The sequence below is a fragment of the Solanum stenotomum genome, chromosome 12 (assembly GCF_019186545.1).
Source record: "Solanum stenotomum isolate F172 chromosome 12, ASM1918654v1, whole genome shotgun sequence".
Classification (NCBI taxonomy): Eukaryota; Viridiplantae; Streptophyta; class Magnoliopsida; order Solanales; family Solanaceae; genus Solanum; species Solanum stenotomum.
In genome coordinates, this window is record NC_064293.1 from 49817843 (window position 1) to 49845448 (window position 27606).

At 32.9% G+C, this 27606-nt stretch overlaps 4 protein-coding genes across 6 annotated transcripts; 3 read left to right on the top strand and 1 right to left on the bottom strand.

The window, feature by feature from the left end:
• The first annotated feature begins 4697 nt into the window (after nucleotides 1-4697).
• LOC125847944 (lysine histidine transporter 1-like) lies at nucleotides 4698-8148 on the top strand. 2 transcript variants are annotated; one of them, XM_049527706.1, is made up of 8 exons: nucleotides 4698-5072; nucleotides 6150-6307; nucleotides 6394-6789; nucleotides 6863-7256; nucleotides 7346-7451; nucleotides 7545-7636; nucleotides 7717-7785; nucleotides 7868-8148. In XM_049527706.1, exons 1-8 carry the CDS (start codon nucleotides 5034-5036, stop codon nucleotides 7964-7966), a joined length of 1353 nt encoding a protein of 450 aa, XP_049383663.1. In that variant the 5' UTR covers nucleotides 4698-5033; the 3' UTR covers nucleotides 7967-8148. The 2 variants fall into 2 exon arrangements, with proteins under 2 accessions (XP_049383663.1, XP_049383664.1); XM_049527707.1 differs by having other exon boundaries at nucleotides 4849-5072; nucleotides 6863-7259; nucleotides 7349-7451.
• Nucleotides 8149-11125: 2977 nt separating this feature from the next.
• On the top strand, nucleotides 11126-13018 carry LOC125847946 (lysine histidine transporter 1-like). Its single transcript, XM_049527709.1, has 7 exons — nucleotides 11126-11274; nucleotides 11343-11729; nucleotides 11829-12222; nucleotides 12314-12419; nucleotides 12504-12595; nucleotides 12674-12742; nucleotides 12819-13018. Exons 1-7 carry the CDS (start codon nucleotides 11222-11224, stop codon nucleotides 12915-12917), a joined length of 1200 nt encoding a protein of 399 aa, XP_049383666.1. The 5' UTR covers nucleotides 11126-11221; the 3' UTR covers nucleotides 12918-13018.
• A 2121-nt stretch (nucleotides 13019-15139) lies between these two features.
• Nucleotides 15140-17095, top strand: LOC125847945 (lysine histidine transporter 1-like). Its single transcript, XM_049527708.1, has 7 exons — nucleotides 15140-15303; nucleotides 15372-15761; nucleotides 15860-16253; nucleotides 16337-16442; nucleotides 16520-16611; nucleotides 16785-16853; nucleotides 16948-17095. The coding sequence occupies exons 1-7, from the start codon at nucleotides 15251-15253 to the stop codon at nucleotides 17044-17046; spliced, it is 1203 nt and encodes a 400-aa protein (XP_049383665.1). The 5' UTR covers nucleotides 15140-15250; the 3' UTR covers nucleotides 17047-17095.
• A 542-nt stretch (nucleotides 17096-17637) lies between these two features.
• On the bottom strand, nucleotides 17638-26628 carry LOC125847598 (transcription factor GTE8-like). Of its 2 annotated transcripts, none has more exons than XM_049527238.1 (11): nucleotides 26418-26628; nucleotides 20883-22157; nucleotides 20731-20779; nucleotides 20500-20631; nucleotides 19409-19476; nucleotides 19230-19293; nucleotides 18846-18926; nucleotides 18623-18723; nucleotides 18465-18531; nucleotides 18241-18371; nucleotides 17638-18158 (listed from the first exon to the last, which is right to left on the bottom strand). In XM_049527238.1, the coding sequence occupies exons 2-11, from the start codon at nucleotides 22098-22100 to the stop codon at nucleotides 17889-17891; spliced, it is 2181 nt and encodes a 726-aa protein (XP_049383195.1). In that variant the 5' UTR covers nucleotides 22101-22157; nucleotides 26418-26628; the 3' UTR covers nucleotides 17638-17888. The 2 variants fall into 2 exon arrangements, with proteins under 2 accessions (XP_049383195.1, XP_049383194.1); XM_049527237.1 differs by having other exon boundaries at nucleotides 26278-26628.
• Nucleotides 26629-27606: the final 978 nt, after the last annotated feature.

Sequence of the window (27606 nt, forward strand, 5' to 3'; positions counted from 1 at the left end):
TCCATTATTAATTCTTAATGAACATAAATGAAATAAAAAGAATGTGTTTTTAAAAAATATAATAATAATATATTTATGTATAAATTATAGGAACCACATATTATAAGTACTAAATAACATTTTATCCCTTCTAGTTTTCTATTTACCAAAAATCCCTTAAAAATGATGTTTGCGGGATACATAGCGTTGTGCATGGGATACATTAGGTTTGATACATTTCACATAGCGGGATACATAACGTTGTGCACAGGATACATAGCGTTGTGTACGGGATACATAGCGTTGTGTACGGGATACATGCGGGATACATAGGTAAATAAGGGATTTTAAAATTTTTTGAAATAAGTAGGGATAAATGGATATTAAGGTAAGTAAAGGAGTGTAGTTAAGTAATTTGTCCTATATTTATTAGGAAAAGAACATTTTTGACCCAAAAGTAGTATAATAGAGATATTTTTAGATTAAAGTATTAATAATAAAGGAATTTTTGGATCAAAATATTAACATGAGATATATTTAGATCAAACGCTAGTCAACTTCGCAAAACCATTAATTCTAAAACTAAATATAAATAAGCATGCACCCCAACCAAACTATTAATTAGTGAAATCAAATTCGGATAAGTTGCTACAAATACAAGAATGTCACACCTACGCTTTGCATATGCATGGTGCATCGCAAAACTTTATTTCAGTCAACTTTATTGTTACATGAATTCTTATATCTAAGAGAATTTAATTATTTTTTATATAAATGTGCAATGTTTTTTCTTTACCCTATTGGCACATGTAATAATTGTTTGAGGGAAAATGCACAAGTACTTCAATCTATGCTCGAAATCTCAGAGACACACTTATACTATACTAAGGTCCTATTACCCTTCGAACTTATTTTATAAATAATTTTCTACCCCTTTCGGCCTACGTGGCACTATCTTTTGGGCCCAACGTGTGTTGACAATTTTTGCAAGGATAGTGTCACATAGGCCGAAAAGGGTAGAAAATTATATATAAAATAAGGTATGAGGACAATAGGACCTTAGTATAATATAAGTGTGTCTCTGAAAGTTCGGGCATTGATTAAGGGTACTTATGCATTTTCCCAATTGATTGATAAAGAAATTTAAGGACTTTTTATTTTTCTGAAGTCGACTGGCAATCTGAATGGATTTGGTTGGTTTTATTGAAGTCCACTTGGAGATATGGGAGTAAGAGCATAAAAAAGCAACAACTACTTTGAAATATTATATTATTGATTTGCCTAATCCAAGATTTGCCTAATCTTGTACATAATGAAAAAGCAATTGCAACCCAAACGTATATAAGTCATTATTTGAAAATGCAACTTCTAGGAAAATTCAGCCTATTAGAATATGGACACACGCAATTTTCCACACTTATCTTTCATATACGTACAACCTTTTTTCTTCTAAATTTCGACTTGAGAAGTTGACCTTATAAAATTGCTACCTAATATGAATAAGTAAAACTACAATGTAAAAAGCGAAATTGTGTTTTTGGTCCCTTAAATATCGGTAAGCTATGCGTTTAGTCCTTGTAATATCTTGTTGAGTATATTTAACCTTCAATTATTTAAAAAATATACTCTCACAAAATTTACGAAATAGTGACCGTCACATCATTTAATCACCTAAATTTTATGTTAGGTTTGTAATGTTATTTCATATTTGAGGATAATGTAATTCCACAAACGATCTTAAGCATTACATCTACCATAAATAACAACACATATTTTAATTAATTAAAGATTAAACGTGTAATCACAGAACACAAGGATTAAAATTAAAATATATCAATAATTAAAGAACAAAAAAAATCAATGTTATCCCATGAAAAAAGTCATACTCTCGTGTATTTTGTTTACGGATTGTATATATTTTTAAAAATATACTTCTCCAAATAAAAGTGACATATTACTAAAATAAAATTGGCAATCGACTGCAAAAATTAAACCTCCAGAAAGAGGGGGAAAATATCTTATTTTTCGTTACCTTATTCCAGGGAGTTACGTCAAATAAATTTTCAGAGAAATAGGAAGTCAACGAAAGAGCACATGTTGAATTATCAAAAAAGGCCAACTTTAATGCCGTCATATGTGTACACTTTGTGAGTTTTAACTTTAAAATTCGTATGCTTTGAATTTAAATATCATCATCACCACCAAAAAGTTATATCTTTAGTCAAATTCAAAGAAAAACCGAAGCTGGTAGAGTATATCGTAAGCGTATATAATGTTAGTCGGACTTCTTTATAATAAACATTTTCTATAATAATATTTTATTATAATAATTTTAAAAAATTAAAATTTACTTTTATATTATATATTTTTATCATAATAAAGAAAAATTGAAATAAACAATACTATTATAAAGAAGTTTCATAATAATACTACCTTAAAACCAAACTCATTTTACCGTCAATAAAAATGCGATGTTACGGATATTATTATTACATAATATAAAAAGCCTGAGCGTGAAGCACTCTTTTAAATTTAATAATTAATATATGTAGAGGTAAGATGTCGTGTATATGACAAACACTTAAAAGTTGACTATTTAGAAATAGATAATTGTAAGTTATGCAAAAGTATATCCAAAAGATTAAATCTATAGATATTATTGGTATATATGATAATTATATGCGCAAATTACATAAATATCATAATTTTAATATAAAATTACAATTTATCCCTAATAAGTTTCTAATTACATCAATTCATTAAAAATAAAAAAAACCGGATACAATAATTGTAGCTCGAATACATTAAATATTGTTTCGGATACATTAAAAACTAGCTCGGATACATTAAATACTGGCTCGAATACATTAATATGTAGCTCATATACATTAAATACTGGCTCGAATACATTAATATATGTAACTCGAATACATTAATATATGTAACTCGAATACATTAAAGAAATAAGGGATTTTGGAAATTTTTAAAAGTAATAGGGGATAATGGAAATAAGTGAAACAAAATATGTGTATTTCTGTAATTTCTGCTATTATGCTTACCTCAAATTATATTAACTTATCATAATTAAGTAAATTTCATGGAAAGTTGTTATGTATATTTTTTTATTCTCTCTGTCTATTACTTCTGTCAGTTAGTCTTATTCGAATGAATTGCATTTCATTTTCCTGTTATTGATTTATTAGTCAAATAAGGTAAAAATATACAATATCAATATTTAGAGATGGTTAAGTGAGAGAGCATAAATACAAACACCTATTATAAATTATTTGGTATAATTAAATTAATATGAGTCTGCAACAAGCCTATAATGATCATGAAAAACTTTAACATGTGAATATTAATTTCTCAGTATCATGTATTGGATATCAATGCGACCGCCTAATAAAAAAAATTAAAATAACCATACCGTGAACACCACTTACATGGTCCTCAATCCTTCAAAAAAAAAATTCAATAACATTGTAATGATTAATAAATTAATAAAATACTTCATCTGTCCAATAATACTTGTCCATTAATGATTTTGCACAATTTTTAAGAAATTATAAATAGAAGATATTTTTAACCCTTTAAATATAATAAATACAATGTCATGAAAAATGTAATAGGGAGACGACTATAACTAATTATAAAGTTAAATTAAGAACTAAGTGTAAAATTATCTATTGATTTAATAAAGTGAACAAGTATTGTTGGACATCGTAAAATAGTATAGTGAACAACTATTATTGAACGGAGGGAATAATATTTCATATTCTACAAAACAATCTTTCCAATACTGTTGAATACATCTAATTAATAAATCTTTATATTATCCGTGAAGAAAATTAGTTAAACACGAAATATCCTTGTGTGAACCGTCGTGCAAATTGAAATTGTACGGTTTTCTAGAGAATTAAGTGCATTTGTCTTGTTTGTCTACTTGTCTAATATGGTGTCCTAGAGGTGATGATGGGGTATATATGCTTGAGGGTGAAAGGATATAGTCATATAGTTAATAAGAAATGATCAATACTTATGATTATTTTTTTCTATTTTCAGTAAAGAAGTTTTAAAAAAAAAATTGACCAATCAAAAAATATTTCCATCCGTGCTATGCACTCCCTTGTGAGAAAATTGAAAATTTGAACATGATTTTTTGTGAGCATTTTACGTCTTTGATAATATGTCAGATTAATTATATGATTATAACTTATACATATAAATATGAAATTTAATATTTTCTATATCTTTATGTCTTTTGATCTATTTTAAAATTCCATTTGCCTATAAAAAAAATTCAAACTTTCCTTAATTTTAGATGATTAATTAATATTTGCATGTGAGATGTTTACATATATTTCAGTCATTATTACTCAAATTGTGTATGAACACACGAATTTCTTCTTCATTATCAGTGTCAATAATTTGTATATTTAACCTTTTAAAGTCGATCATATCAATATAATTAAGTTAGTTAGTCACATATATTTTTGAAGGCACAACACGATACATTATGTAATACTCCACATAATTGCAGGCCGGAGAATAAAAATTAGTAGTAATGACGCAGGAGTTCGTGGAATTTTCCAAGGAGACTACAACCAATCTGAAAACAACTTTTGAGTCAAAACAATTGTTATTTTGATTATAAGCAAATAGCAATGTGACTGATGGCAACTTGTATAGTACATAGTGTAAAATTCATCGCCTAATTCGTTGATGCCAATATTTTTTGTACAAAATTCAAAGTCAAACAAAAACGTCACTTTCAACATCTTCTACTTGTTAGGTCCAAGCTGGGCTTTTATTTTAATTTTAAATTAAATATTTACTATAGGACTGGGAATCCATAATAATATACACAGCTAAGAACTTATGTACTTTTTTTTTTTGTTTATAAAAGACAGATAACTTCGATATTTTTTCGAAGTCTTCCATATTCATTCCACTGATCTTTAATCTTTTGTCCTCTTCGTCTCCTCAGTTTCTTCCCTTTTAAATTATTTGATCGTTTCATTTCTCTAATTAAACACAAGTCACAACTTGTAGCCATGGGAACTCAAGCTCCATCAAATTACGATGACTCCAAGGTAACTTTCTCTCTCTTTTTTCTGTGTCTCTCTGCAAACATATATGATTTAACGTGTATATGCACTGATATTATCAAGTGTATTGTGATCTATTAGGTTGTTGTTCCCATTTTCTTATGAATAATTGCTTGTAACTATATAGTATCGTTTAATTTATAAAAGTTAAAACTCTATATTATGTGGATACCAAGAATTTCCATAAATGTTGTGTGAGATATGCTAAATACTTGAAATGCTTGGTTGAGTTTTAGATCTTGAAATATAACCTTGTCTCTTGTACCAAAAAAAGAAAAAGAAAACTGTCTCTCTCGTTTCTGTGCTCATTTAATTCTATTTAATTTGGTTCATGAGAAAATTTTGAATTTTGGTAGCTCTTTCTAGTTTGTTTGGTGGTCTAGAATCAATCTTGAACAAGTCAAACTGATATTATCCCTATAATTTTTTTTTTAAAAAAAAATAATTAGGATCATTAAATTCAGTTTAAACGTTGCACGTGTGTACATCACGTTAGGTCAGTAGGGTTCTTTCATAGGACTTTAATGGACTACTTATAATTATTGACAACGGTGAATTCACGGCAACTTGTTATACACTAAAGACGTGCGATGAGAAAATCGTCTCAATTTTTCAGTTGACTTTCATACTATACAAATCTGACACTATCAATACTTTATTATTAGTAGTGGGTCACATGGATTATCGATTTAAAATCCAAATCTTTTTTTTTTAATTCCACAGTTTTACGCCAAATTTCACGTTGCTTTGAATCTGAAAACCATTTAAATAAAAAAATAAATTATGTAGTTAATTTTTAGGTTACCAAATTAATTAAGACAAAATACATGAAAATTGCTTTGACTTGTAGTGCCAAAATAATTACTGTTAGCGTATATATAGAAGTTGAACCTTTTGAAACAATCAAAATTGGGGTAAAGCTAAGGGGTGTTTTAGACCAAACTAATAAATCATCACTAAGCTATTGTAAGTTGTGTAAACATCCAATGCGAACTGTACATGTTTATCATTAGTTTTTTGAATATTACTACTTAATTAGTTATTATGAAATAATGTACGTAGATTGACACAAGAACAGAAGAAGAGAAGGCAATCGATGCGTGGCTTCCGATTACTTCTTCGAGGAATGCAAAATGGTGGTATTCAGCTTTTCACAATGTTACTGCTATGGTTGGTGCTGGTGTCCTCAGTCTTCCTTATGCCATGTCTGAGCTTGGATGGTACAATACTCATTTTTTTCACTAACATATATATATAAACTCAATTACTATTACTGAAATTAAAGTGAGTAATTAATTAATTTCAGGGGACCTGGTGTAACTGTGATGGTTGTATCTTGGATTATCACTTTATACACACTATGGCAAATGGTTGAAATGCACGAAATGATTCCAGGGAAACGTTTTGATAGATATCATGAGTTGGGGCAACATGCTTTTGGGGAAAAGCTTGGATTATGGATTGTTGTGCCCCAACAACTAATTGTCGAAGTTGGTGTTGACATTGTTTACATGGTCACCGGAGGAAAATCACTTCAGAAGGTGCACCAATTGGTTTGCAAACCAGAAGAGGACGGCTGCGCAAATATCAAACTTTCATACTTTATCATGATATTTGCCTCTGTACATTTTGTGCTATCTCATCTTCCCAATTTCAATTCCATATCTGGTGTGTCTTTGGCAGCAGCTGTTATGTCCTTGAGGTATATATATACACATTTTACTTATTTCTTTAAATGTTGATTGTGTTACTAACTTTTTGCTGTGATGATGAAGTTACTCTACAATTGCTTGGGGAGCATCAGTTAAGAAGGGTGTACAACCAAATGTGGATTACGGGTACAAGGCACACAGCACTGCAGGAACTGTGTTTGATTTTCTAAGCGGATTGGGAGAAGTGGCTTTTGCATACGCGGGTCATAATGTGGTGTTAGAGATTCAAGCTACAATTCCTTCAACACCTGACAAACCTTCGAAAGTACCTATGTGGAGGGGAGTTGTTGTTGCTTACATAGTTGTGGCCCTCTGTTACTTCCCTGTTGCTTTTATTGGATACTGGATGTTTGGAAATGCAGTGGACGACAACATTCTCATGTCTTTGAACAAACCTACCTGGCTTATTATCATGGCTAACATGTTTGTCGTTGTCCATGTTATTGGAAGCTATCAGGTATACCATGTTCTCATCTAAATTGCAAAATTTCAATTACAGTACATTTAATTAGCGCCTAACAAAACATTTATCTTATGATGTTGTAGATCTATGCAATGCCAGTGTTTGACATGATTGAGACCGTGCTTGTTAAGAAACTTAGGTTCAAGCCTACTTGGTATTTGCGATTTGTTACCAGAAACATCTATGTTGGTAAGTCATGACTTGCCATCATTTAAATCGTCGCATACTATAAAACTTTGTACAGTAGAAAACTTGTAACAAATGCCTTTGGTCTTATTGCAGCTTTCACAATGTTTGTTGGAATCACCTTCCCTTTCTTTGGTGGCCTTCTTGGATTCTTTGGAGGATTTGCTTTTGCCCCAACAACATATTTTGTAAGTGAATATATAAAGTTTTTTCTCCCTCTAATCTCTTTGTAGTGCATATATAGTACTAACTCTTTTATTTTCTTCAGCTGCCTTGCATCATGTGGCTAGCAATCTACAAGCCAAGGAGATGGAGTCTCTCTTGGATTGCTAATTGGGTAAGTGCATTTTCAATTTTTGTGATTCTGCATTTTATATACACTTTAAAATGGCAGACTCTAATATGTTCTTTTATGACAGGTTTGCATTATTTTTGGAGTTTTGTTGATGGTTTTAGCACCAATTGGTGGGTTGAGATCCATCATAGTACAAGCAAAGACCTACAAATTTTACAATTAGAATCATTGATCAAGTGCAAGAATATAGCGATGATTATGCCATCTGATTAAATTTAGATAGACGTATGTTTGGTAAAGGAAATTTCTACTGCCGTGGTGTGTTTTGGCTATAAAACATTTTAGAGCATAGTTTTTCTTCGTATGTAAAGATATGGTTAATTTCATGGTGTTGTTCATTGTCAAGACTTGAAACACATCTTTGCGCGTCTTTGTTTCACTTTTCTTCTTTCTAATAAACAAAAACCATATACGACGATGATGTCTTTATTATCATTGATGCATCATCAAAATGTAAAACATACAATTAAATATCAACAGCATAATAATTACGTCTTAATCTCAAACTAGTTGTTAGAGAAAACAGGGGATTCTTAGGGTACAACTGAACTTGTTAACCAAATCTACATCAAGCAAAACACATCCAATTGGTTCTGTACCCTTTTATAAGATTTTTTTTTTTAGTTTTATAATTTTCATAAAAAAATGTTATAGTAAGAAATATAGCTTATCAAACTTTTTAGTACTTGTGTTAATGATCCAAGTCCAGCCCAATATAGATACCAATGTCATACAAATTGTTATTGGGCTGACAAGAGTTATTGAGCCAAGAACAAACAATAGGGTCAGGTTAATTTGAGATTCGGGTTGAGTAGTGGATATGAGAACAGTTCTATCAAAAGGGGTAATGGTAGATTGTTGAGAAAAATGTCTAGTCCTCTCATCTCCTTCTTTGAGTCTTAGTTTCTCATCTCCCTTCTAGTTATCTTCTTCAATATTTTCTTTGTTTACTAGTCTATTGTTGTTTTGCAGTTTATTTGTTAGTTCCACTTTTGCGTTGTAACTTTAAGTTTAGTGATTATAATATTTGAATGTGTCTATTGTGAAATTGGAGTTGTTACAACTTGCTGCCTTTTTATTTTTATTTTTATTTTTATTTTTATTTTTTATTTTTTATTTTTTATTTTTTATTTTTTTAGTGTTGTCCAATATACCCGAAAAAGAAGTTATGTTCTTCAATTTTTTACTAATTCCGACCTACCATAAATATATTCAAACGCTATAAAATTCTCTCATCCCATGTTTAAGCTGATAGAGATAAATTCAATATTTAAATTTATATACTATCTAGCCCTATAGGAAAGAATTAGAGCTTATATCAGATGAACAACGTATCTAATTTCTAACCTTAGGCTATAAGAATGAACTTGTGGTTAATTGAGTGAGTTTACTGTCTCAAAATACCTACTTGGGCCGTGTTATTAAACTGGACCAAAAAAATCAAGACTACCACTTGTAGAGCATTTCTCCTCGTGCCTTTTATGGTAAAACTCAAATATGTCTTTTACAGTAAAGCTCAAAATAAATGTGCAATAAATAATACTGTTCAATAATAATTGTCCACTTAAGAAATAATAAATACTAGGGGTACTATTACTATATTATCCTTTGACTTTATTAAATTTAATGTTTTGAGAAATGTGTTAGATGATAAATAATATTTAATTGCAAGGGTAAAACAAACACAAAAGGTAAATTATCTCTTGATTTTTTAAATTGAATAAGTATTATTGGACAACTATTTTTAATATAGTGGATAACTATTATTGGACGGAGGGAGTAAAAAAACAAGAGAAAATGCCTATTACTAACTTGAAAGTTGGATATAATAAGTATTTTCGGATCACTTGTCATCTTCACTAAAATTAGATGATTCACAATACTTGTCATTTTAAAAAATTTAGACATAATTAGTTATTCATTTTTCACCTTTATCATTAGTCATAAATATAAAGAGATATTATTGTGATACAAAATAAATAAGTATTAAATTTTAAAAAATAATAAATAAGAATAATTTGGTCATATTACTCTATACTTAATATTTTTCTTAAAAGGTGTCCGTAGACGAGGGGGAGTAAAAACAGTAAAAAGAACAAAGAAAGAAAAAGAGCCACTTAAGGGGAAAAAGGATATAAATATCATTAATATAATAAGATTATGGGAAGGAAAAACGGTACCACAAAAGAAGTAATTGAGAGGGGTTTTAGGAAAAGAGATTAATTAACAGTATTAATGATGGAATTTTTTTTAAATGACAGCAACTTTTAAGGTAAAGTAATTTTTTAAAAAGACACAATCTTAGTTAGAGAGATTTTAGTACAGAAAAGAAAGGAATTGGGAAAGGTTTTAGTAAAAAAAGATTAACAAATGACACAAGAAATAATTTTAGAAGATACAAAATCTAGAAAAAGAGATTAATAGAAGTCCTGGCTGGTGACAATTCACTTTCCTTATGCCCAACATTATATAGTATGTATTTTATTCGGGGGATAAGAATAAAATAAAATAACATAGTAAGGTATTCTAGAAATGGATAAAGTATAATCACATATTATCCGGACATAATATATAAATGTTTTCTTTTAACTTACCTTATTTTATGTTTATGTCCCCCAACTTTGGATGTGTATAAATAGACACTTAAAAATATATAATGTTGAACAAGTAGACACACGAGTTTTATCTGACATAATTCACGTAGGACACAAATTATCATATAGAATATCACGTATGACGTATATGTCTATTTATTCAACTTTTTATAAATTTAAGTGTCTATTTGTACACAACTAAAATTGAAAAGCATAAATGTGAAATAAATAGTACCTATTATGTCATGTTAGTATATGGGGCAATTCTTATTTTCTTAATTTGGAATAACAATTAATCAATTGAATGATATTTACATATTTGGTTCTCTAATAAATAAGTTTCCATTGATATAAAAGACAAGATATCAGTAGAGTAAACATATAAGGTAAAAACTTTATACTATAATATATTATTTTTATTTAACAGATTTTCCACAGAAGTACATTAAAGCAATATATAAAAGAAAGGTTATTCTTGTATCAACTTGTGATTTCGCCAGAAAAACCAACTTTCATTCTCTCGTCATACAACAATATGGTATTGTAATTTGTTTATTTTTTCGATTTGCAAACAATGTTAATTACATGTCGTAGTATCATTGATTTATGAGATGGTCTCACATTTAGTCTTTGATTGTAATTTTCTTCAACGAAAACAATGAGTTTTGTTTGTTGAATTCACTTTCGGAAAATGAGAGTATATATAAATTAAATGACAGGGTGATGAAAGAAGTGCAGAACAAAGGAAGATAGATGAATGGCTTCCGGTAACTTCTAGTAGGAATGCAAAATGGTGGTATTCAACATTCCACAATGTTACTGCTATGGTTGGTGCTGGTGTCCTCAGTCTTCCTTATGCTATGTCTCAGCTTGGATGGTACGTACATCTGTCTTAATTATATATATGCCAGTAGAGTTGGTTAATTTGTTTTTTAATTTTATTAGGGGACCTGGTGTAACGGTGTTGGTGATATCTTGGATTATAACTTTGTACACTTTATGGCAAATGGTTGAGATGCACGAAATGGTTCCAGGGAAACGTTTCGATAGATATCATGAGTTGGGGCAACATGCTTTTGGGGAAAAGCTTGGACTATGGATTGTTGTGCCCCAACAATTAATTGTCGAAGTTGGTGTTGACATTGTTTATATGGTCACTGGGGGAAGATCACTCATGAAGATCCATGATTTAGTGTGCAAAAACAATTGCTTTAAAATAAAACTTAAATACTTCATCATGATATTTGCCTCTGTCCATTTTTTTCTCGCTCAACTTCCCAACTTAGATTCCATATCTGCTGTCTCTTTGGCTGCTGCTGTCATGTCCTTAAGGTATCCAAAATTACTATTACTATCTATCTATCTATCTATTTTCCTTTCTGCCTGCCCATTAATATATTTAATTCTTGTCTTACTGACTATTGAATTTAGTTACTCTACAATTGGCTGGGCTGCATCGGCTAAGAAGGGCGTGGAGCCGGATGTGGAGTATAGCTTCACCGCTAAAACCAATTTGGGAGTAGTTTTCAACTTTTTCAGCGCGTTGGGAGATGTGGCTTTTGCTTATGCAGGTCACAATGTGGTGTTAGAGATTCAAGCTACAATTCCCTCAACGCCGGAGAAGCCTTCCAAAGGACCCATGTGGAAGGGTGTTGTCGTTGCTTACATCATTGTAGCTGTGTGCTATTTCCCTGTTGCTCTTGTTGGCTATTGGGCGTTTGGGAATTCGGTGGAAGACAACATTCTCATCTCGTTGGAGAAACCTACATGGCTCATTGTCATGGCTAATTCATTTGTTGTTATTCATGTTATTGGGAGCTATCAGGTGCTGCTGAGACATTAATTTCGTATCACAATTAGAAATGTTTGTTATGGTTATATGGAGCCTCCTAACGCGAACATTGTTAATGTTATAGATCTATGCAATGCCAGTTTTTGACATGATTGAGACTCTGCTTGTCAAGAAACTCAGGTTCAAGCCTACTTGGTACTTGCGACTTATTACCAGAAGCATCTATGTTGGTAAGAAATTAAAGCTCTATTTCATTTATATCTATTTAGAAAAACACTATTGTTCAAGTAACATTTGTATTATGTTTCAAACAGCTTTCACAATGTTCGTTGGAATAGCCATACCTTTCTTTGGTGGGCTTTTGGGATTCTTTGGAGGATTTGCTTTTGCCCCAACAACATATTTTGTATGTCATTTTATCCAAATTTTTGTACTACTACTACTACTATTACTATTTCATATAACTCTCTGTTTTCTTCTACAGCTTCCTTGCATTATGTGGCTTGCAATCTATAAACCAAAGAGATTCAGTCTCTCATGGATGGTTAACTGGGTAAGAATCATATTAATTAGTCTAATCCTTCACATTTTAAATTTTCTTCTTCTGATTCGTTGTTTTATGATGACAGATTTGCATAATTTTGGGAGTTCTGTTGATGATTTTGGCACCAATTGGCGCCTTAAGATCCATCATCTTAAAAGCAAAGGGCTATAAATTTTTCGATTAGGGAAGATGTAATTTGTTTCTTGGATTAAAGTTTGTTTGCTCATAAATTATTGAATTCCTAGCAACGATGCTTTTATGTGTTTTGGCTTACTACTTTTTACAGTATAGGCCTTTATGTATGTTGAAATTAAGACCTCTCTGTTTTTATTAGTGAATTTGCACTCAAAATTTAATGTGTATAACTCTGTTTTTGGGGGATAGATGAATGCTGTTTATCCAATTTTATTTGTGACACTCAGGAGACGTTTTGACATGCTATTTCATATCAAACAGTTATTATTAGTAGTTTGGACAGTTATGGTTTGAAAGCAAAATGATTTGATTTGAAATTTTATTTGATCATATAATTTGAATTTTTTAAAATATATTTCTTAAGATAAACATGAAATTCCTACGTGTTGTCAAAAGTATAAAAAAAATCAATTCATATACCATCTTACCAAATGAGCAATCCATAGATCATAAACAATATATTGTAATAACATATTTACATTTATATTTATAAAGATCCACTAGTCAATTATAGCAATAATTAGCTATTATTCAATCCTAATCATGGGTGAATGAATATTGATATGATTTTGTTAACAGCCCGTAACGGTTAAAAATAAAGGCTCTTTATCAACATGATTATTATGACACGGGTAGTTGGATGTAGATATTCTTTTTATACATATGTTGGTTATTAATTATGTAATATATACAATTAACTAAATTACAACTCATTTATTATGTCATATACAAATTGAAAAAGAAAAATGAAAACAAGGCTAAACTTCCAAAAGTTTCTACTTCCTGTTGGACCATGAAACAATGGGAAAATCGGAAAAATATAAAAAACAAAAAAAACAAAAAATTGATGGAAGTGAAAAAAAAATGAATGGAGGTTACCTGAAATTGATTTTGCACGATTAGGAGGGATGATTCAAAATTTTCAAATTTTAAACTTTTTTTTTAATCAGAAGAAAAATAGAAAAATGATTCTACCTTAAGAAAGAAATGGCAACGGGAGGTGGAGAAAAAATTAAAAGAAAAAAACCCTAAATAAAATGTAACAGAAAATAGAGAGAGAAAAATAAAAGAAATGAAAGGAAAAAAGAGGAAGAAGTCAAATTTTGAATTTTGATTCAGTTGAGTTATTGTCCCTTCAGGGACATCCCATAAAATTCAGTTGAGTTATTTATAGGGTTGAGAGATTTAAGGAGTAAATTGAGTGGATGTGGTAAAAAGAAATAATGTGTAGATTTGTATAAAATGTGAAAAGGGATTCTAACCTTTTGATAAAAAAAAAAGTGGTTAAACAATAACCATTTTTTAAAATTAATTTAAATTGTAGTCAAGTAGCATAATTAACTAGTAAATGTTAGCTTAGTTATATAATTTTTTTTCTAAAATAACTTTTCAAAAAAGTGCTTTTGAAAAATAATACTCCAATTTATGCTTAGTTAATTTATTTAAAAAATGTTTTTGATAAGCAAATTGTATTTGACTATTTTTAAAAAAATAATAATAATTTTGAGAGTCAAATTATGAAAAAGGACAAGTTTCAATGTACTTTTAATATTAAGATTGTTTTAAATATTTATTATAAATTTTTTAATTAAATATTTATTTTTATTAAATTAGAATGTAGATATTTAAATTTTTAATCAATATTATACATAGATAAATAAATAAAATTAACTATTAATATATTTTAACATAATGATTTAAAGATATATTTTGACTTATTTAAATATTTTTTCCTTTGAAATAAATGTTTTTGGCCTCTGGTCAAACATGCTCCAGTAGTCAATGGCGACAACACTTTCTTTTAGAGATACATTCTCATATAATTAATTAAATTTGATCTGAAGCTTTGGTAATTAAAAAAAGGCATATATGTGTGGCGCAGAGTAAATGGGGAACTGAAATGAGAAACATTCGGATTTTAAAACAAATTTGTGTTAGATAAATTTCCGATAACTGTAAGAAAACTTTTTAAAAAGTAAATAAACGTATGATATGGTTACAACTTGGGAATTCATAATTACAAGTGATTGCAATCTTCATAACTTGTATCACAAATAGTCACAACAATATGCCGGCTACATCACCCCAGAAAAATTCGGTACACTTGACATCTCTTTTGTATTGTATATTTCTGTAATAATAATTATTAATTTGTAGTGTGTGTGAAATTGTTTATAACATATATACTATAATGTTTTGGTTGAATTGAATTGACAGCGTGATGGAAGAACGGAAGAACAAAGGAAGATAGATGAATGGCTTCCGATTACTTCTTCTAGGAATGCAAAATGGTGGTATTCAGCATTCCACAATGTTACTGCTATGGTTGGTGCTGGTGTTCTCGGTCTTCCATATGCCATGGCAGAGCTCGGATGGTATGTATACTTTGAATTGTAATGTAAAGTCATCTTGTTTCCTGATTTGTTGTTTCATTTGATGGTAGGGGACCTGGTGTAGCAGTGATGTTTATATCTTGGGTTATAACTTTATACACTCTATGGCAAATGGTTGAGATGCATGAAATGGTTCCAGGGAAACGTTTCGATAGGTATCATGAACTTGGGCAGCATGTTTTTGGTAAAAAGCTGGGGCTATATATCGTGGTGCCTCAACAATTGGTTGTTGAAGTTGGCCTTGATATTGTTTATATGGTGACTGGAGGAAAATCATTCCAGAAGATCCACGATTTAGTCTGCACTCCTGGCAATTGCGTAGAAATCAAACTCACCTATTACATCATGATATTTGCCTCTGTACATTTTGTTCTCTCTCATCTTCCCAATTTCAATGCCATATCTGGTGTGTCTTTGATTGCAGCTATCATGTCTTTAAGGTAATTACTTGCGCTTATATATATATATATTTAGGACAGACATTGCATCCGAGTTTTATTTACTTGATGAGTATGTATGCATGCATGTCTTCCAACAGTTACTGTACAATTGCTTGGGTAGCTTCACTTGAAAAGGGTGTACAACCAGATGTGGATTATGGGTACAAGGCTAAAAACACAGGGGAAGCAGTTTTCAACTTTTTCGGTGGATTGGGAGAAGTGGCTTTTGCATACGCGGGTCATAATGTGGTGTTGGAGATTCAAGCTACGATACCTTCAACACCTGAGAAGCCTTCTAAAGGACCTATGTGGAAGGGAGTAGTTGTTGCTTACACTGTTGTGGCTTTATGTTACTTCCCAGTTGCACTTATCGGCTATTATACATTTGGGAATTCAGTATCAGACAACATTCTCATCTCATTGAACAAACCTACTTGGCTCATTGTCCTTGCTAATGCCTTTGTTGTTATCCACATCATTGGCAGCTATCAGGTGTGATTCTTGTCCATTTCCTTCTTGTCTTTATTTTAATATATATAGAAACTGACGACAAAATGTCTCTGCTATTATTGTAGCTCTATGCAATGCCGGTGTTTGACATGGTTGAGACTTACCTTGTAAAGAAACGTAGATTCAAGCCAACATGGTACTTGAGATTTGTTACCAGAAACCTTTATGTTGGTAAGTTAGTCGCCTTCATACAATAAAAAATTGAAGTAGAAACCTTTACATTTGTAATGCCTTTGTTCTTATTGCAGCCTTCACAATGATAGTTGGAATCATCTTCCCTTTCTTTGGGGGACTTCTTGGATTCTTTGGAGGATTTGCTTTTGCCCCAACAACATATTTTGTAAGTTTCCTATTTTCCCTTACCAAATCTAGCTGAATCCACTTGTCAAATGGAGTCCAAGTCAGTGTGACGTTCTTGTATTTTTTTTTAATATATAAATCACCTGGACGAGGAGAAGTTGATTGGCTGCACTAACACCACTCTTTTTTTTATATATATTCTGGCCTCTTTAGCTCCCTTGCATCATGTGGCTTTCAATCTACAAACCAAAGAAATGGGGTCTCTCTTGGACTACTAACTGGGTATGGTGCAGCTTCTTCTGCAGTTGATATTTTCAATTTTCAATTTTCATTATTTGAGCTTAAAACTGCAACTAATTGGTCAAAATAATGACAGATTTGCATAATACTGGGAGTTCTGTTGACTGTTTTGGCACCAATCGGCGGTTTAAGAACCATCATTATACAAGCCAAGGACTACGAATTTTTCTCTTAGTCATCTTCCCAACTTCCATAGCTTGGGAGAATTCATCTTATATTATTCAAGTCCGAAGAATTCATCTTATATTATTCAAGTCCGTTTCTTCTAGTGTACAATAATGTAAATTATAAGAATCTGTTTACTTTTCATGAATGTGTTTTCCCTTCTACTTATCTGAGTTTTACTTATACTTTTACCCACCTTTTACTCTATTTGCTTGTAACTCCTTATAAGCCTTAATAAGATGATGAAAGATTTCATGTAACTCCTAATAAGCCTTACTCTAAAATTTCATGTTTACACTAGTCTTTCAACGTTAAGTCCAAAAGTTAGAGATAACATAGTGAATTAACTAAAGTTGAACCAGATAATTTTCCGATAATTATTAAAAAAAAAAAAGAAAATTGCCTTATCTTTCGATCTCATTCACAAGTGCAGATAGAAAATCTAATTTTATAATTGTCATGAAACAAGATGATACTAACGTATTTATCGTCCGTAATTTCTTAAAAACAACTAACGGTCTATCCTGGGCCTTGGGTACCGTCTCCTAACAAATTCGAATCCTCATAATTACACACTACTACTGAATAGATAATAAGATTAAAAATGCGAAGCTGAAAATCAGAAAAGGTGAAACAGCAGAGGACTTCCACACAATTCTTTTTATTTTTCCTTTACTCACATCCAATTGCAAACTGAATTCCAGATCAACACTTCCCATATTTTCTCGATCTGTACCTTTTTTCTTAAAACAAAATCGGCTTTCAAGGTGGAAAAGGGATTCATGTTACTAAACCTATCACATATTTCTGAATACTATGATACAGCAACACAGTGGGGCAGAGGGTAATAGCTTAATCAATTTCACCTTCCTCAACATCAATAGGATCACTTGGGAGAGTAGCCAGTTCACATTCTTCCTCATCATCATCCACCTTCATGTACAACCCAAGTTGCTCCAAGGGATTACTGCCTCCAAATTTGAAGCTACCTAATCCATCCTGGGAATGATCTGGACTGGTCTCGTCTACTGAGCTGTGTAACTGCTCGGAAGGGACAGCAGTCAGCATCTCCAAATCCTCAAGGAACTTTGAATTCTCATTAATCTCTACGGTCTTTTCCATCTGCAAAAACCAAATGGAAGTCCCGTTTGATATTTTAACTGAAGCACTTGACCTTCTACGACATGATATATTTTCTACTCACCTGGAGTAACGCCTGTCTTGCTGCTTCTCTATCGAGCTCTCTCCTCCTCTTAGTCTCCACTGCAGCTTCCACTTCTGCACGTCTTTGAGCTTCTTCAGCAGCTTTAGCTTCTGCTTGCAGCTTAGCTTTCGCTGATCATGGAAATTAACATAATCAGGCTATCAATTCACATAAAAAAAGAATTTTCTTCCATGTTGAATATTGGGAATTCGGGTTGGGGGTACCTTTCCTCCTTTGCATCTCAAGCTCCTCCCTTTCACGACGAAGTTTCTCCGGATCACCCTTCTCGACCTTTATAGCAAAATTACAGGATGGAATGACACGCTGGTCAAAATAAATGGAAAAGGCAGTAGAATGCCTATAACAAGCAAAGGATACTCACCTCAACAAGTGTCTTCTCTCGAGCTTTTAAAATTGTATCCGCAAATCTGTTCTTCAGGAGAGCAGCCCTATAGAGCTTTCCAGGGGAGACCCTACTCTCCCCTAATGTAAAAATGCAACACATGAACCCACAAATCAATAGAGACAAAAGGAAATAAACCAACTTTTCTTACGTTACCTTTTATCTTTAACAATAAATACAGAAAAAACAGTTCTCAACTCACCATCTTGATATGCTTCTGACTCAACAGAGAATGGCATTTGCTGAGAACTTTGATCCAGCTGGTCCACGCCGCTGATAGAGTCTGGAGATTAAACAAGGAGTGAGATAGCAACATCTATGAAGTCTAGGAAAAGACAACAAAAAAACCTGACTACAGGATCTCAGACCACCAGACAGCTAAAATATTTAATAACCTAACACTTCATTTAGATCCCCTAATAACCATTCCATGAAACCACTAATCACCACACTTTACAAACCTTAAGGTATTCTGCAGATTTATGCACTTCCTACATTTCAGATAAGTGCTCAGTTTCAAATAAAAGGATAACCATCAACAGAATTCTCTACTATATCAAGAAATCATAATCAGAAAAGAACTCACGATTTCCTTCAGCTAAACTATTGCCAGCTTCCTTTCCATCTGCCTTTACTGGTGAACTGTGATCCTGTGATCAAACACCAGTAAAAAAGATGTATTAGGTTTCCAAATACTCTAAAGCTGGTCTAATGGCAATAAACACCATGAGGGTTCATTTAGAAGCTATTGTGATCTCTCTTCACCTGCTCAGCATGATCAGGTGTTCTTTGAGTTTCAGACTCATCATCAGAAGAGCTACTAGAATCTGAATCTGGATGGAAGGGAGATGCAAGAACAAGTTAAGACAGCATTCAGAATTCTAAGTTCTAACAATGCCTACTAAATCAGCAGTTCCAGATTGCTTTATATTCAGAGATAACACTACACTTGTATGGATGGATTTGAAATTTGGAACACCAAGTATTTAAGTTCCTCTAAGTTTTATCAAAGAAAATAGAATAAAGAATAAATTCAATTCAAGAAGCACAGTACAAATGATGATGAAGTTTTAACAGAAACTGAAAAGAAAAGCTGGGCAAGAGAAGTAAAAAAGAATATAGTAGCACCAACACAAACTTAAAAAATGAAATAGGTGAAGCTTAGATCCAACACACACGAACATATGACTAGAATAACTTCAAACTTAATGTAGAGAAAAATCTATGAACTTCTTGAATGCAGTAAATGCGGGGCCACAAGCATCCCATTTTTTTAGCAATCATGCAACATCAACCAGGGCCGTCAGTTATTTGGCAAACCACGTGACCGGAAATTGACGGGTAATCAAAAGAAAAAGAAAAAGAGAGCAAGTAATAGATGTTCTGAGCAAGTAATGTTGATTATGACAAGCTTGACTTAGTAGATTTCTCCAAACGTATTAACGATGTAGCAACCTAATAAGAACCTCACTATGCAGTGCAGTGAAGAACTAGGAAAGGAGATATAAGATCAACAACAGAAATCCTGAAATAGAATAGTTTAGGTTATTTTAAAAAGAACAATTCAGAATGTAAGAGATTCATCAGACTACAACAATTTAGAATGTTCAAAGATTTCCAGTTAATAAAAATTAAAAGGGAAAAGAGCACATCCCACAAGATGGTAAAAATAGTCCGATGACTCGATGGCTTTAAAATTCATTTTTACCAGCCCTAGAAGATAAGACAAGGAAGATATGATATGAACAGGATATGTCACCAGAAAGCGGATCATTGAAAAAGTAGGATGCACTACAAGAATGTCCAACAGAAACAAAGCGAAAAGTATCGATGAGTCAATAACCAATTTGAATTACCATTGGGACCCCCTGTATTTATACGTTCATCTCTTTTAGGATCTGTATCTTTTTCGATCTCAAGTGAAGGATAACTGGAGACAGGAGGCTCATTTCCACCAATATCGACCTCCTCATCAACATGGTTATTATCTGTATATTTTCCAGTATTTAGAAGGAAAATCGTTGAAGTTCGAAATCTAACACCAAACAACAAATAGCGTGCATGAAATCAAAAGAGCGAGTAAGAACCTCCTTCTAGGTGCATGGATGAATTACTAAGCCCCAATCCATTTGGCAGCTGAAAAAACAATAAGAGAGAACAATAATTCATTAACATCAAACACTGGTAGAGTGTCCATTCTACATTGTACGTGAAGATGTATTCTTTGACGGTAAACTACCTCTATCTCACAAGGTTCAGCTCTTGCATTGCCTTTTTGCTTCTCTTGCAAAAACTTATCTAGAAGCGCCCGTAATGTGAACAAAGTATCATCAGAGAGAATATCAATGTCAATCTCAATGGCATCTTCTCCATCTTCTCCAGTTGCTGTTCCATTTGAACTCAGTTCCTTCAAAAACTCAAGGATGTTGTCGGGTAGATCACCAAGTGAAGCTTCCAGTTCACCACCAAGTTTATGTTTCTCTTCATCAGTCATCTTGGATTTAGGAAGTTCTGGCATAACTACATGCTGCGTTGGAGAAAGTCTCCTCTTCTTTGAAGCAGCTCCATTTTCCTCATGCAAGCCTGATTTTTCTTCCACTAATTCAGCATCGTTTGTAGGCAGCTTTTTCTCAATAGTTTTCCATCTCAGTTCAAAAAATTTGCTCATCTCGTCAGCCATGACATTGACAATATTACCAGGGGGGTTGTAGGTCAATGCATTAGAAAACGTCAGTCTCACATCAGCAAGAAACTCCAGTGGACTCGAGTAAGCACCTGAAGTGAGCCTCTTCTTTATTGTCCCCAAATCCATTGGGTGTTTAATGACAGTGAAATAGTCGGGAATATTCAACTTAACTACGTCAACAGGTTTATTAAATACACCAGCATTATGATGTGACAACAACTTTTTCAACAAGTTCTCACACTGTTTCATCAATGCTGCATTTGAACGGGATGGTACTGAAGCAGGCTTAACAGATTTAAACCTGCCTGACACCTCCCTGCTCAGGCCCCGTGTCTTCTGAGCAAGAGGGTTTGACTTCTTTCCAAACCCAGGGTTTCCTGCAGATTTCTTCTTGCTTGCTAAAGGGAGCCCTTTCTGTGCATTGCTACAGCTAACAATATCACTAGAAGATGAAACTGCAATTACACTTGTCCTATAAAACTCAACTTTCTTCTGAAGAAGTCTAATTTGTTCAATATCAGATCTCAACTGCAGAACCAAGTTTTTCCTCTCAGATGGTGACAGCTTGGATTGCAGTATAACATGGATGGGCACAGCAAAACCATCATGTGAAGAAGAATTTATATTTATCCATCTCTGCTGAGGAGCAATTGAATGTCCTGAAACGGAAATTCCAGCATCGAATCTCCCTGAACTGCCAGAGCCCTCCGATCCACAATTAGTGGCAAAACCAGCAGAACCACCTCCACGCAACTTGTCTTTCCTAGCCATCGACCAGACTGCAGAATAGGTACTACTTGGCCTCAGCAAAAGAAGGGTTTCTCCGACCTATCACAAAAGAAGAGATGTTCTCAGGAAGCCAATTCTGAAACCAGCCATAAAACCTAAAAGTGCTACATTGGCAGGAATTCCTAGATATATACACGAAGAGCTCCACAGGTAGAATGTAGAGATTACAACATTTCGAATAAAATTCTATTCAGAAATTTTCAGTTTTACAGTTTAGTCCCAGTTAACAAAATTTCCTCTTTCCTCTTATAACCTCATTTATGTGACATCAGTGTACCGTGAGGTAATTACATAACCTCCATCACCTTTAAATCCTTAATCGCACTATGTGTTGTGCATGAATGAAATTAATTGAGCACATTTCTCTTATTATTTTTTCTCTCCCTTCGTTACTTGGTTTGTTCAATTTTGTTCTCTAATTTCATTTGCTTCTCTTGTAATTTATTTGATCTTTGAGCTCTCATTGCAAATTAGCACTGGAGCTTCTAAATATTAACCGGGGTGGAAAACCCAAAATTCAAACAAATCAACAATGAAAGGTTTGAATCAAAAATTTCAAGCTTTTGTGACTTAGAGAAAGAAGAGGTCCAAAGCTGCTAGAACTGCTCACTCTAATTTAGTTGGGTTGATTTCTCATATGGTCACTCAACTAATAGTTATTATCCCATAAAATCACCTTTCTTCTTGATTTCAATTTTTTCCATCAAAGAAAGTGACTGTATGAGAGAATAACTCTAGTTAAGTGACCATTTGAGAAATCAACTCCATTTAGTTGTCGGCTCTCTTTTGATGTTGTGAAGATGTTTATCGCAGGATGGACCTATAGAGACTCAGCTTATTAAGATGGAGGCTATCGGGAGTGCTGAAAGCTCTCCTCCTGCAAAGATTATACTTGCTCAAGGAACTCTGATGATGAATAAGGCAGATCTATTGTTGGCAGGAATTTAAACCTGACTCTCTCCGATGGATCACACCTGGATATAGCAGACTGAATGGTCTCTGCTCAACCAGTGTTATCAAAGGTGAAAAGCGCAAAAAACCTCTAAGGTCCGTGGGGGCTTTAAGCGCAAAGCGCAAATAAAGCATGGGCTTTAATGAAAAAAGGCGCAAAGGGAGAAAAAAAATACAAATATATATGTTTAGTCCAAGACTAATAATTATAAACATGAATGACACATTTATGACCAAAGAAACTGAATTTTTTTTATGATAAAGTGAAATATCAATTGTTTAGTGTCACTTCTTCATAAAAGGCTCATTGGCAAGGAAAAGTTTGCCTTAGAACCTTGATGACGACACCGAAGCGCACATAAAGCGAGGCGAAGCGCTCAACATGTTTTGAGCCTCGCTTCAGGGCTTAAGCGCTTAAAGCGCGCATTTGATAACACTGTGCTCAACTGCTTTAAATGTGCAGAAGGGAGAGAGCCAAGAGACACAACCTACCATTTTCAACTTTTTATTTATGAAGGTGCTGACATGGATCACATTTCATTGTTAAGATGTGATTTCCTTTTGTGGATGTATTATTTGTTAAAAATACTCGTAGGATAAATATGATGGTGATCAGGATTATGACATCAATTTGCTCCTCAAGTGATGATCAGCGCAGGTTAGTTACTAAGCTTAATTAGAAATTTGCATCTAGTCTACCCATTACCTTGCTAAAACTCGTGTTTCAATTGTTCCTCGCACAAAAAAGGCCCAGCAAGTACTTGTTGTTTTTCTATCTTGTTTCGCTTTTGATAACATTTAGCTATTAAGTGATGAAGGTCTCAGGGGCTGAAAAAAACAATCATGTGAGGGGGCTATTACTGAGACCTCCTTGCAAAATAGATTAGCTGAGGTATAATGGTCCAGGGAAAGTTATTTAATACATGATTCATCAGAGGGGCACTTGTCTGCCCTAGTCATTAAGAAGAGACAGATAAGTATTTAGTGGCTTTCATTAGTCAAGGAAGGCCGAAAATAGGTTTTCAAGTGTGTGATACTTGTCAAAAGTGCAAAGTAGAGGATGTGACATACCTAGGTTTCAACAAACCCTACCAATTCTAGAGAAAGCAAAGGAGTACGTAGTAATGGATATAATAAAGGTGCGGCCAAGTCAGGGGGTAACACCATCTTTGTGATTGTAGATTGTTATAGCATACAAGCTCATATTTTTTCATTGACACACTCTTCACTGTTTTCCAAGTTGCTAGAATATTCTCAGACAATAATCTGCATGGACTACTCACAACATTGTCCCTGCAGACAAGATCGTTTCGAAAGGAACCTTTTTAATGAATGCAGGTCAAACAACAACGGAGCTTTTCTACCCTTCACAAATAGATGGATAACCCAAGGAAGTCGACAGCTGCCTAGAGAACCATATGAGATACATGAATGTCCACAACTCCGCTCAAGGAATAATTGGAAGCCATCTGCTTAGATTACAACCCAATAGGCAGACATCAGTGGCTATCAGAAGGACCATTAAGCTACCCAAAGTACTTTGGACCTTATCAAGCTACTACAGGCCCCAAATACTGGTGAAATCTAAAACACGTATGATCTTCATGCATCACACAACTTCAAAAGGAGATGGTGATCGCATTGTTGCTATACTCAAGCTAATAGTCTGCGTTTTTTCTTTTTTCTTATAAGTGAGCTAACAGTGTGCACTTCTAATGGGCATATCCATAAGTGAAGTCCATAGACATACTCAATCAAGATTTGTCAACAAGGAATATGCTGCAACAATGCAAGTCTGGTTAAAGCTACATTATGTCGCGAATCTAGGGATTCTAGAACATGGATGCACCATTAAAAAAAAAAAGGAAAAAATGTATTTAGTGGGAATTGATCTCTAGTCCTCTAAATAAATAACTCAACCTACAACCGAGTGAGCCATTTAGTCTTCTTGTAGCATGAGTGTCGGCATATAATATTATACTAATGTTAGAAAATATATACATAAACATAAATTATTCGGTTACGAGAGATCATGGGTTCGCATGCCCCAAATTTTCCCTATAAATTTACCCCGGACTACATTAGAAGTTTCCAGTTTTTTCGTCCTCTATTTCCTGATTCAAACCCTGAGGTTAAGGTATAACTGAATAAGGAGGGAAAGCAATGGAGCTATGAAGCGCTCCAAAAATAGTATGTATTCATAATGGAAGTTAGGAATGAAGACAAATTTCGAAACTTCCAGATTTTGTCATTACCCGATTTTTTTATAAAAAAAAGCTTGTATGCTATTACCTTGTCTTCATTTATCCCATGTAAGGAAAATGAGCCCCAAGAGCTTAAGGATTTGATTTATAAGCACCTAAGAATTTGGTTTTACAATACCACACGAGATGTATAGTAGGCACTAGTCACAAGTTCCAACCTGGTTGGTGGACCAAGTCTAGTTTTCAAGTGGAGACAAGTAGAGGGGCAACCCCATTTTCACCGAGTTTTGAGATAGAATTCCATAAAAAAAAACAATTGGTTCTAAGAAGAATAGCCAGACTATGGTCTGTAGGTTCATACATTTGTCGATGTCCTACTGAGAACTCAGGGATAACAGCCCATTATCGTTGTTTATGGCAACCCCTATTTGAGTTCAAGGTCGATATTTTCGGGGTCATGTCTAGCCTTAATCAGAGCTCAGGTCCTCGAGACACATACTGCCAAGGTAGAGCATTCCTTCTTTTCAGACCTATCTATATTGATGCCACAACCACTAATTGTGATGTGAGATAGTATTCAGCTATGTTTTTCAATTTTTATTTCTCTCTCTTATATTATCATTGATCTTAAAATTATAGTTACAAATTCTTTCATATATATATATATATGGGCTAAACTTCACCGCATAAAATCCAAAGAAACGATGCGTTTCCCCATGAATAATTCGTCACTAATCAAAAAAATAAGTGAGGTGTTATATTAAATTGCAAGTGCATTCAAAACCACTAGTTTTTCTTTAATTGAAACCTTACGAACTTTATCATGAAAAATTATCATATGGGCAATAAAAATTGAATATATATACCTAATCAATCTTCATAATTAACAAGACAATTACACAGAGTCCTCACTATTTTCACAGCTTCAATTTGACGCAACTGGCTATTCCAACAAAAAGGAAAACTTAAGTAGTCAACAAGATTAGCTTGGTAATATAAATTACCTTCGCTTAATCAGCTCCTGACCCCGGCGGCAACGCCCAATTACACCAATACTAAATGATTCAACGAAATACAGAGGAAAATTCAAGAAGAATAAGCCGTAAATATCAAAACAGCAAACCCTAGAATTGTGAATTTATACCCAATTTGACCTCCAAACCTTCAAGAAGTGCAATTCTTGCGAACCTTTGAAGAAATTATAGGCAACCGCTGTGATCACAGGGGGAAGCTGAAAGCTCGAAGAACCACTTCTTCAAACAGATAAGTTTTTTTTTCTTTTTCTTTTTCTTTTTTTGTTTTTCTCTCGCTATGGATTTCTTTTTCTTTTTTTTTTTTGGTTTCTTTCTGTTAAGAGTGAGGGAAGTAAAGAAAAGGGGTTTCTCGAAACGCTAACTTCTTTAAATAGGGAGAATTGTTGACTTTGGGCGAAATCTCAACCGTGAAATATATGGCGGCTAATCCAACGGGTGATATTATTTTGTACTTCCGTACTAAAGATCTGGGTCATTAATTTATGATTTTTTTTGCAAATTAGAAGATTCTGAATCTATTAGGTTCCTTGTCCCTTCAATATATAAATAAATATAAATATATTAATTAAATAAATAAATAAAAAGTGTGTTGTTTGGTCTTTGGATCAGGAAAACAATTCTCTTTAAAGCTTTTTTTTAAAAAAAAAAACTTGATCTGCTCAATAAGAATTCAGAATATCGGAAATAGATTTGCATTCTGTTTCTAAAATCAATCGTCTATAGTTTATAGCCTCTATTTTTATTTTATTCCAAGGATAATTTTATAACATGAATCTAACTAATAAATAGTATGAAATTATAAATAAATAAAGGAAAAAATTTATGAGTGATATTTATCCCCGGTTGGCCGGTTCTAAGCCTTCAAAGCACCTGCCTAGCTCCAAATTTGAGGAGATCTTTTTTTTTTTAGCAGTAATAGGACTATTAATTGTTTTCTTAAAGTGTTATGTTCAATTTGTTTCAATTTAGTTGTTTTATTTTTTATTTATTTTTTTAGTCTATTATTTATTTTTAAAAAAATTTATCAACCTTCTGATTTCAACTTGTCACATGGTATGTGATGTATTCAAAACTATAAAATCTAAATAATGCATGTATTAACTTTGTGTATTACTAGTACCTTGTTTGGTACTCTTTTTCAACCTATGCATAACTAATGCAAGCATTAGTTATACACTCTATTGTGTATTAAGGTGTGCATTGCTAATACCATGGATTTCTAGGTATTAGCAATGCAATGGTTTTAATGCATGCATTAATATGATAAAACATTCAATTGCCCCTCAAAACCTTTTTTAC

Bases quoted from the DNA above. Each gene is read 5' to 3' on its own strand.
- LOC125847945 (XM_049527708.1), top strand. From the start codon at position 15,251: ATGGTTGGTGCTGGTGTTCTCGGTCTTCCATATGCCATGGCAGAGCTC. The intron at 15,304-15,371 runs GTATGTATACTT...ATTTGATGGTAG, and splicing joins GCCATGGCAGAGCTCGGATG to GGGACCTGGTGTAGCAGTGA. The intron at 16,612-16,784 runs GTAAGTTTCCTA...TGGCCTCTTTAG, and splicing joins TTGCCCCAACAACATATTTT to CTCCCTTGCATCATGTGGCT.
- LOC125847598 (XM_049527238.1), bottom strand. From the start codon at position 22,100: ATGGCTAGGAAAGACAAGTTGCGTGGAGGTGGTTCTGCTGGTTTTGCC. The intron at 20,780-20,882 runs GTAGTTTACCGT...TTGTTTTTTCAG, and splicing joins CTGAACCTTGTGAGATAGAG to CTGCCAAATGGATTGGGGCT. The intron at 18,159-18,240 runs GTGAGTAGAAAA...TGGTTTTTGCAG, and splicing joins CAAGACAGGCGTTACTCCAG to ATGGAAAAGACCGTAGAGAT.
- LOC125847946 (XM_049527709.1), top strand. From the start codon at position 11,222: ATGGTTGGTGCTGGTGTCCTCAGTCTTCCTTATGCTATGTCTCAGCTT. The intron at 11,730-11,828 runs GTATCCAAAATT...TATTGAATTTAG, and splicing joins GCTGCTGTCATGTCCTTAAG to TTACTCTACAATTGGCTGGG. The intron at 12,743-12,818 runs GTAAGAATCATA...TTATGATGACAG, and splicing joins TCTCATGGATGGTTAACTGG to ATTTGCATAATTTTGGGAGT.
- LOC125847944 (XM_049527706.1), top strand. From the start codon at position 5,034: ATGGGAACTCAAGCTCCATCAAATTACGATGACTCCAAG. The intron at 6,790-6,862 runs GTATATATATAC...GTGATGATGAAG, and splicing joins GCAGCTGTTATGTCCTTGAG to TTACTCTACAATTGCTTGGG. The intron at 7,452-7,544 runs GTAAGTCATGAC...GTCTTATTGCAG, and splicing joins TACCAGAAACATCTATGTTG to CTTTCACAATGTTTGTTGGA.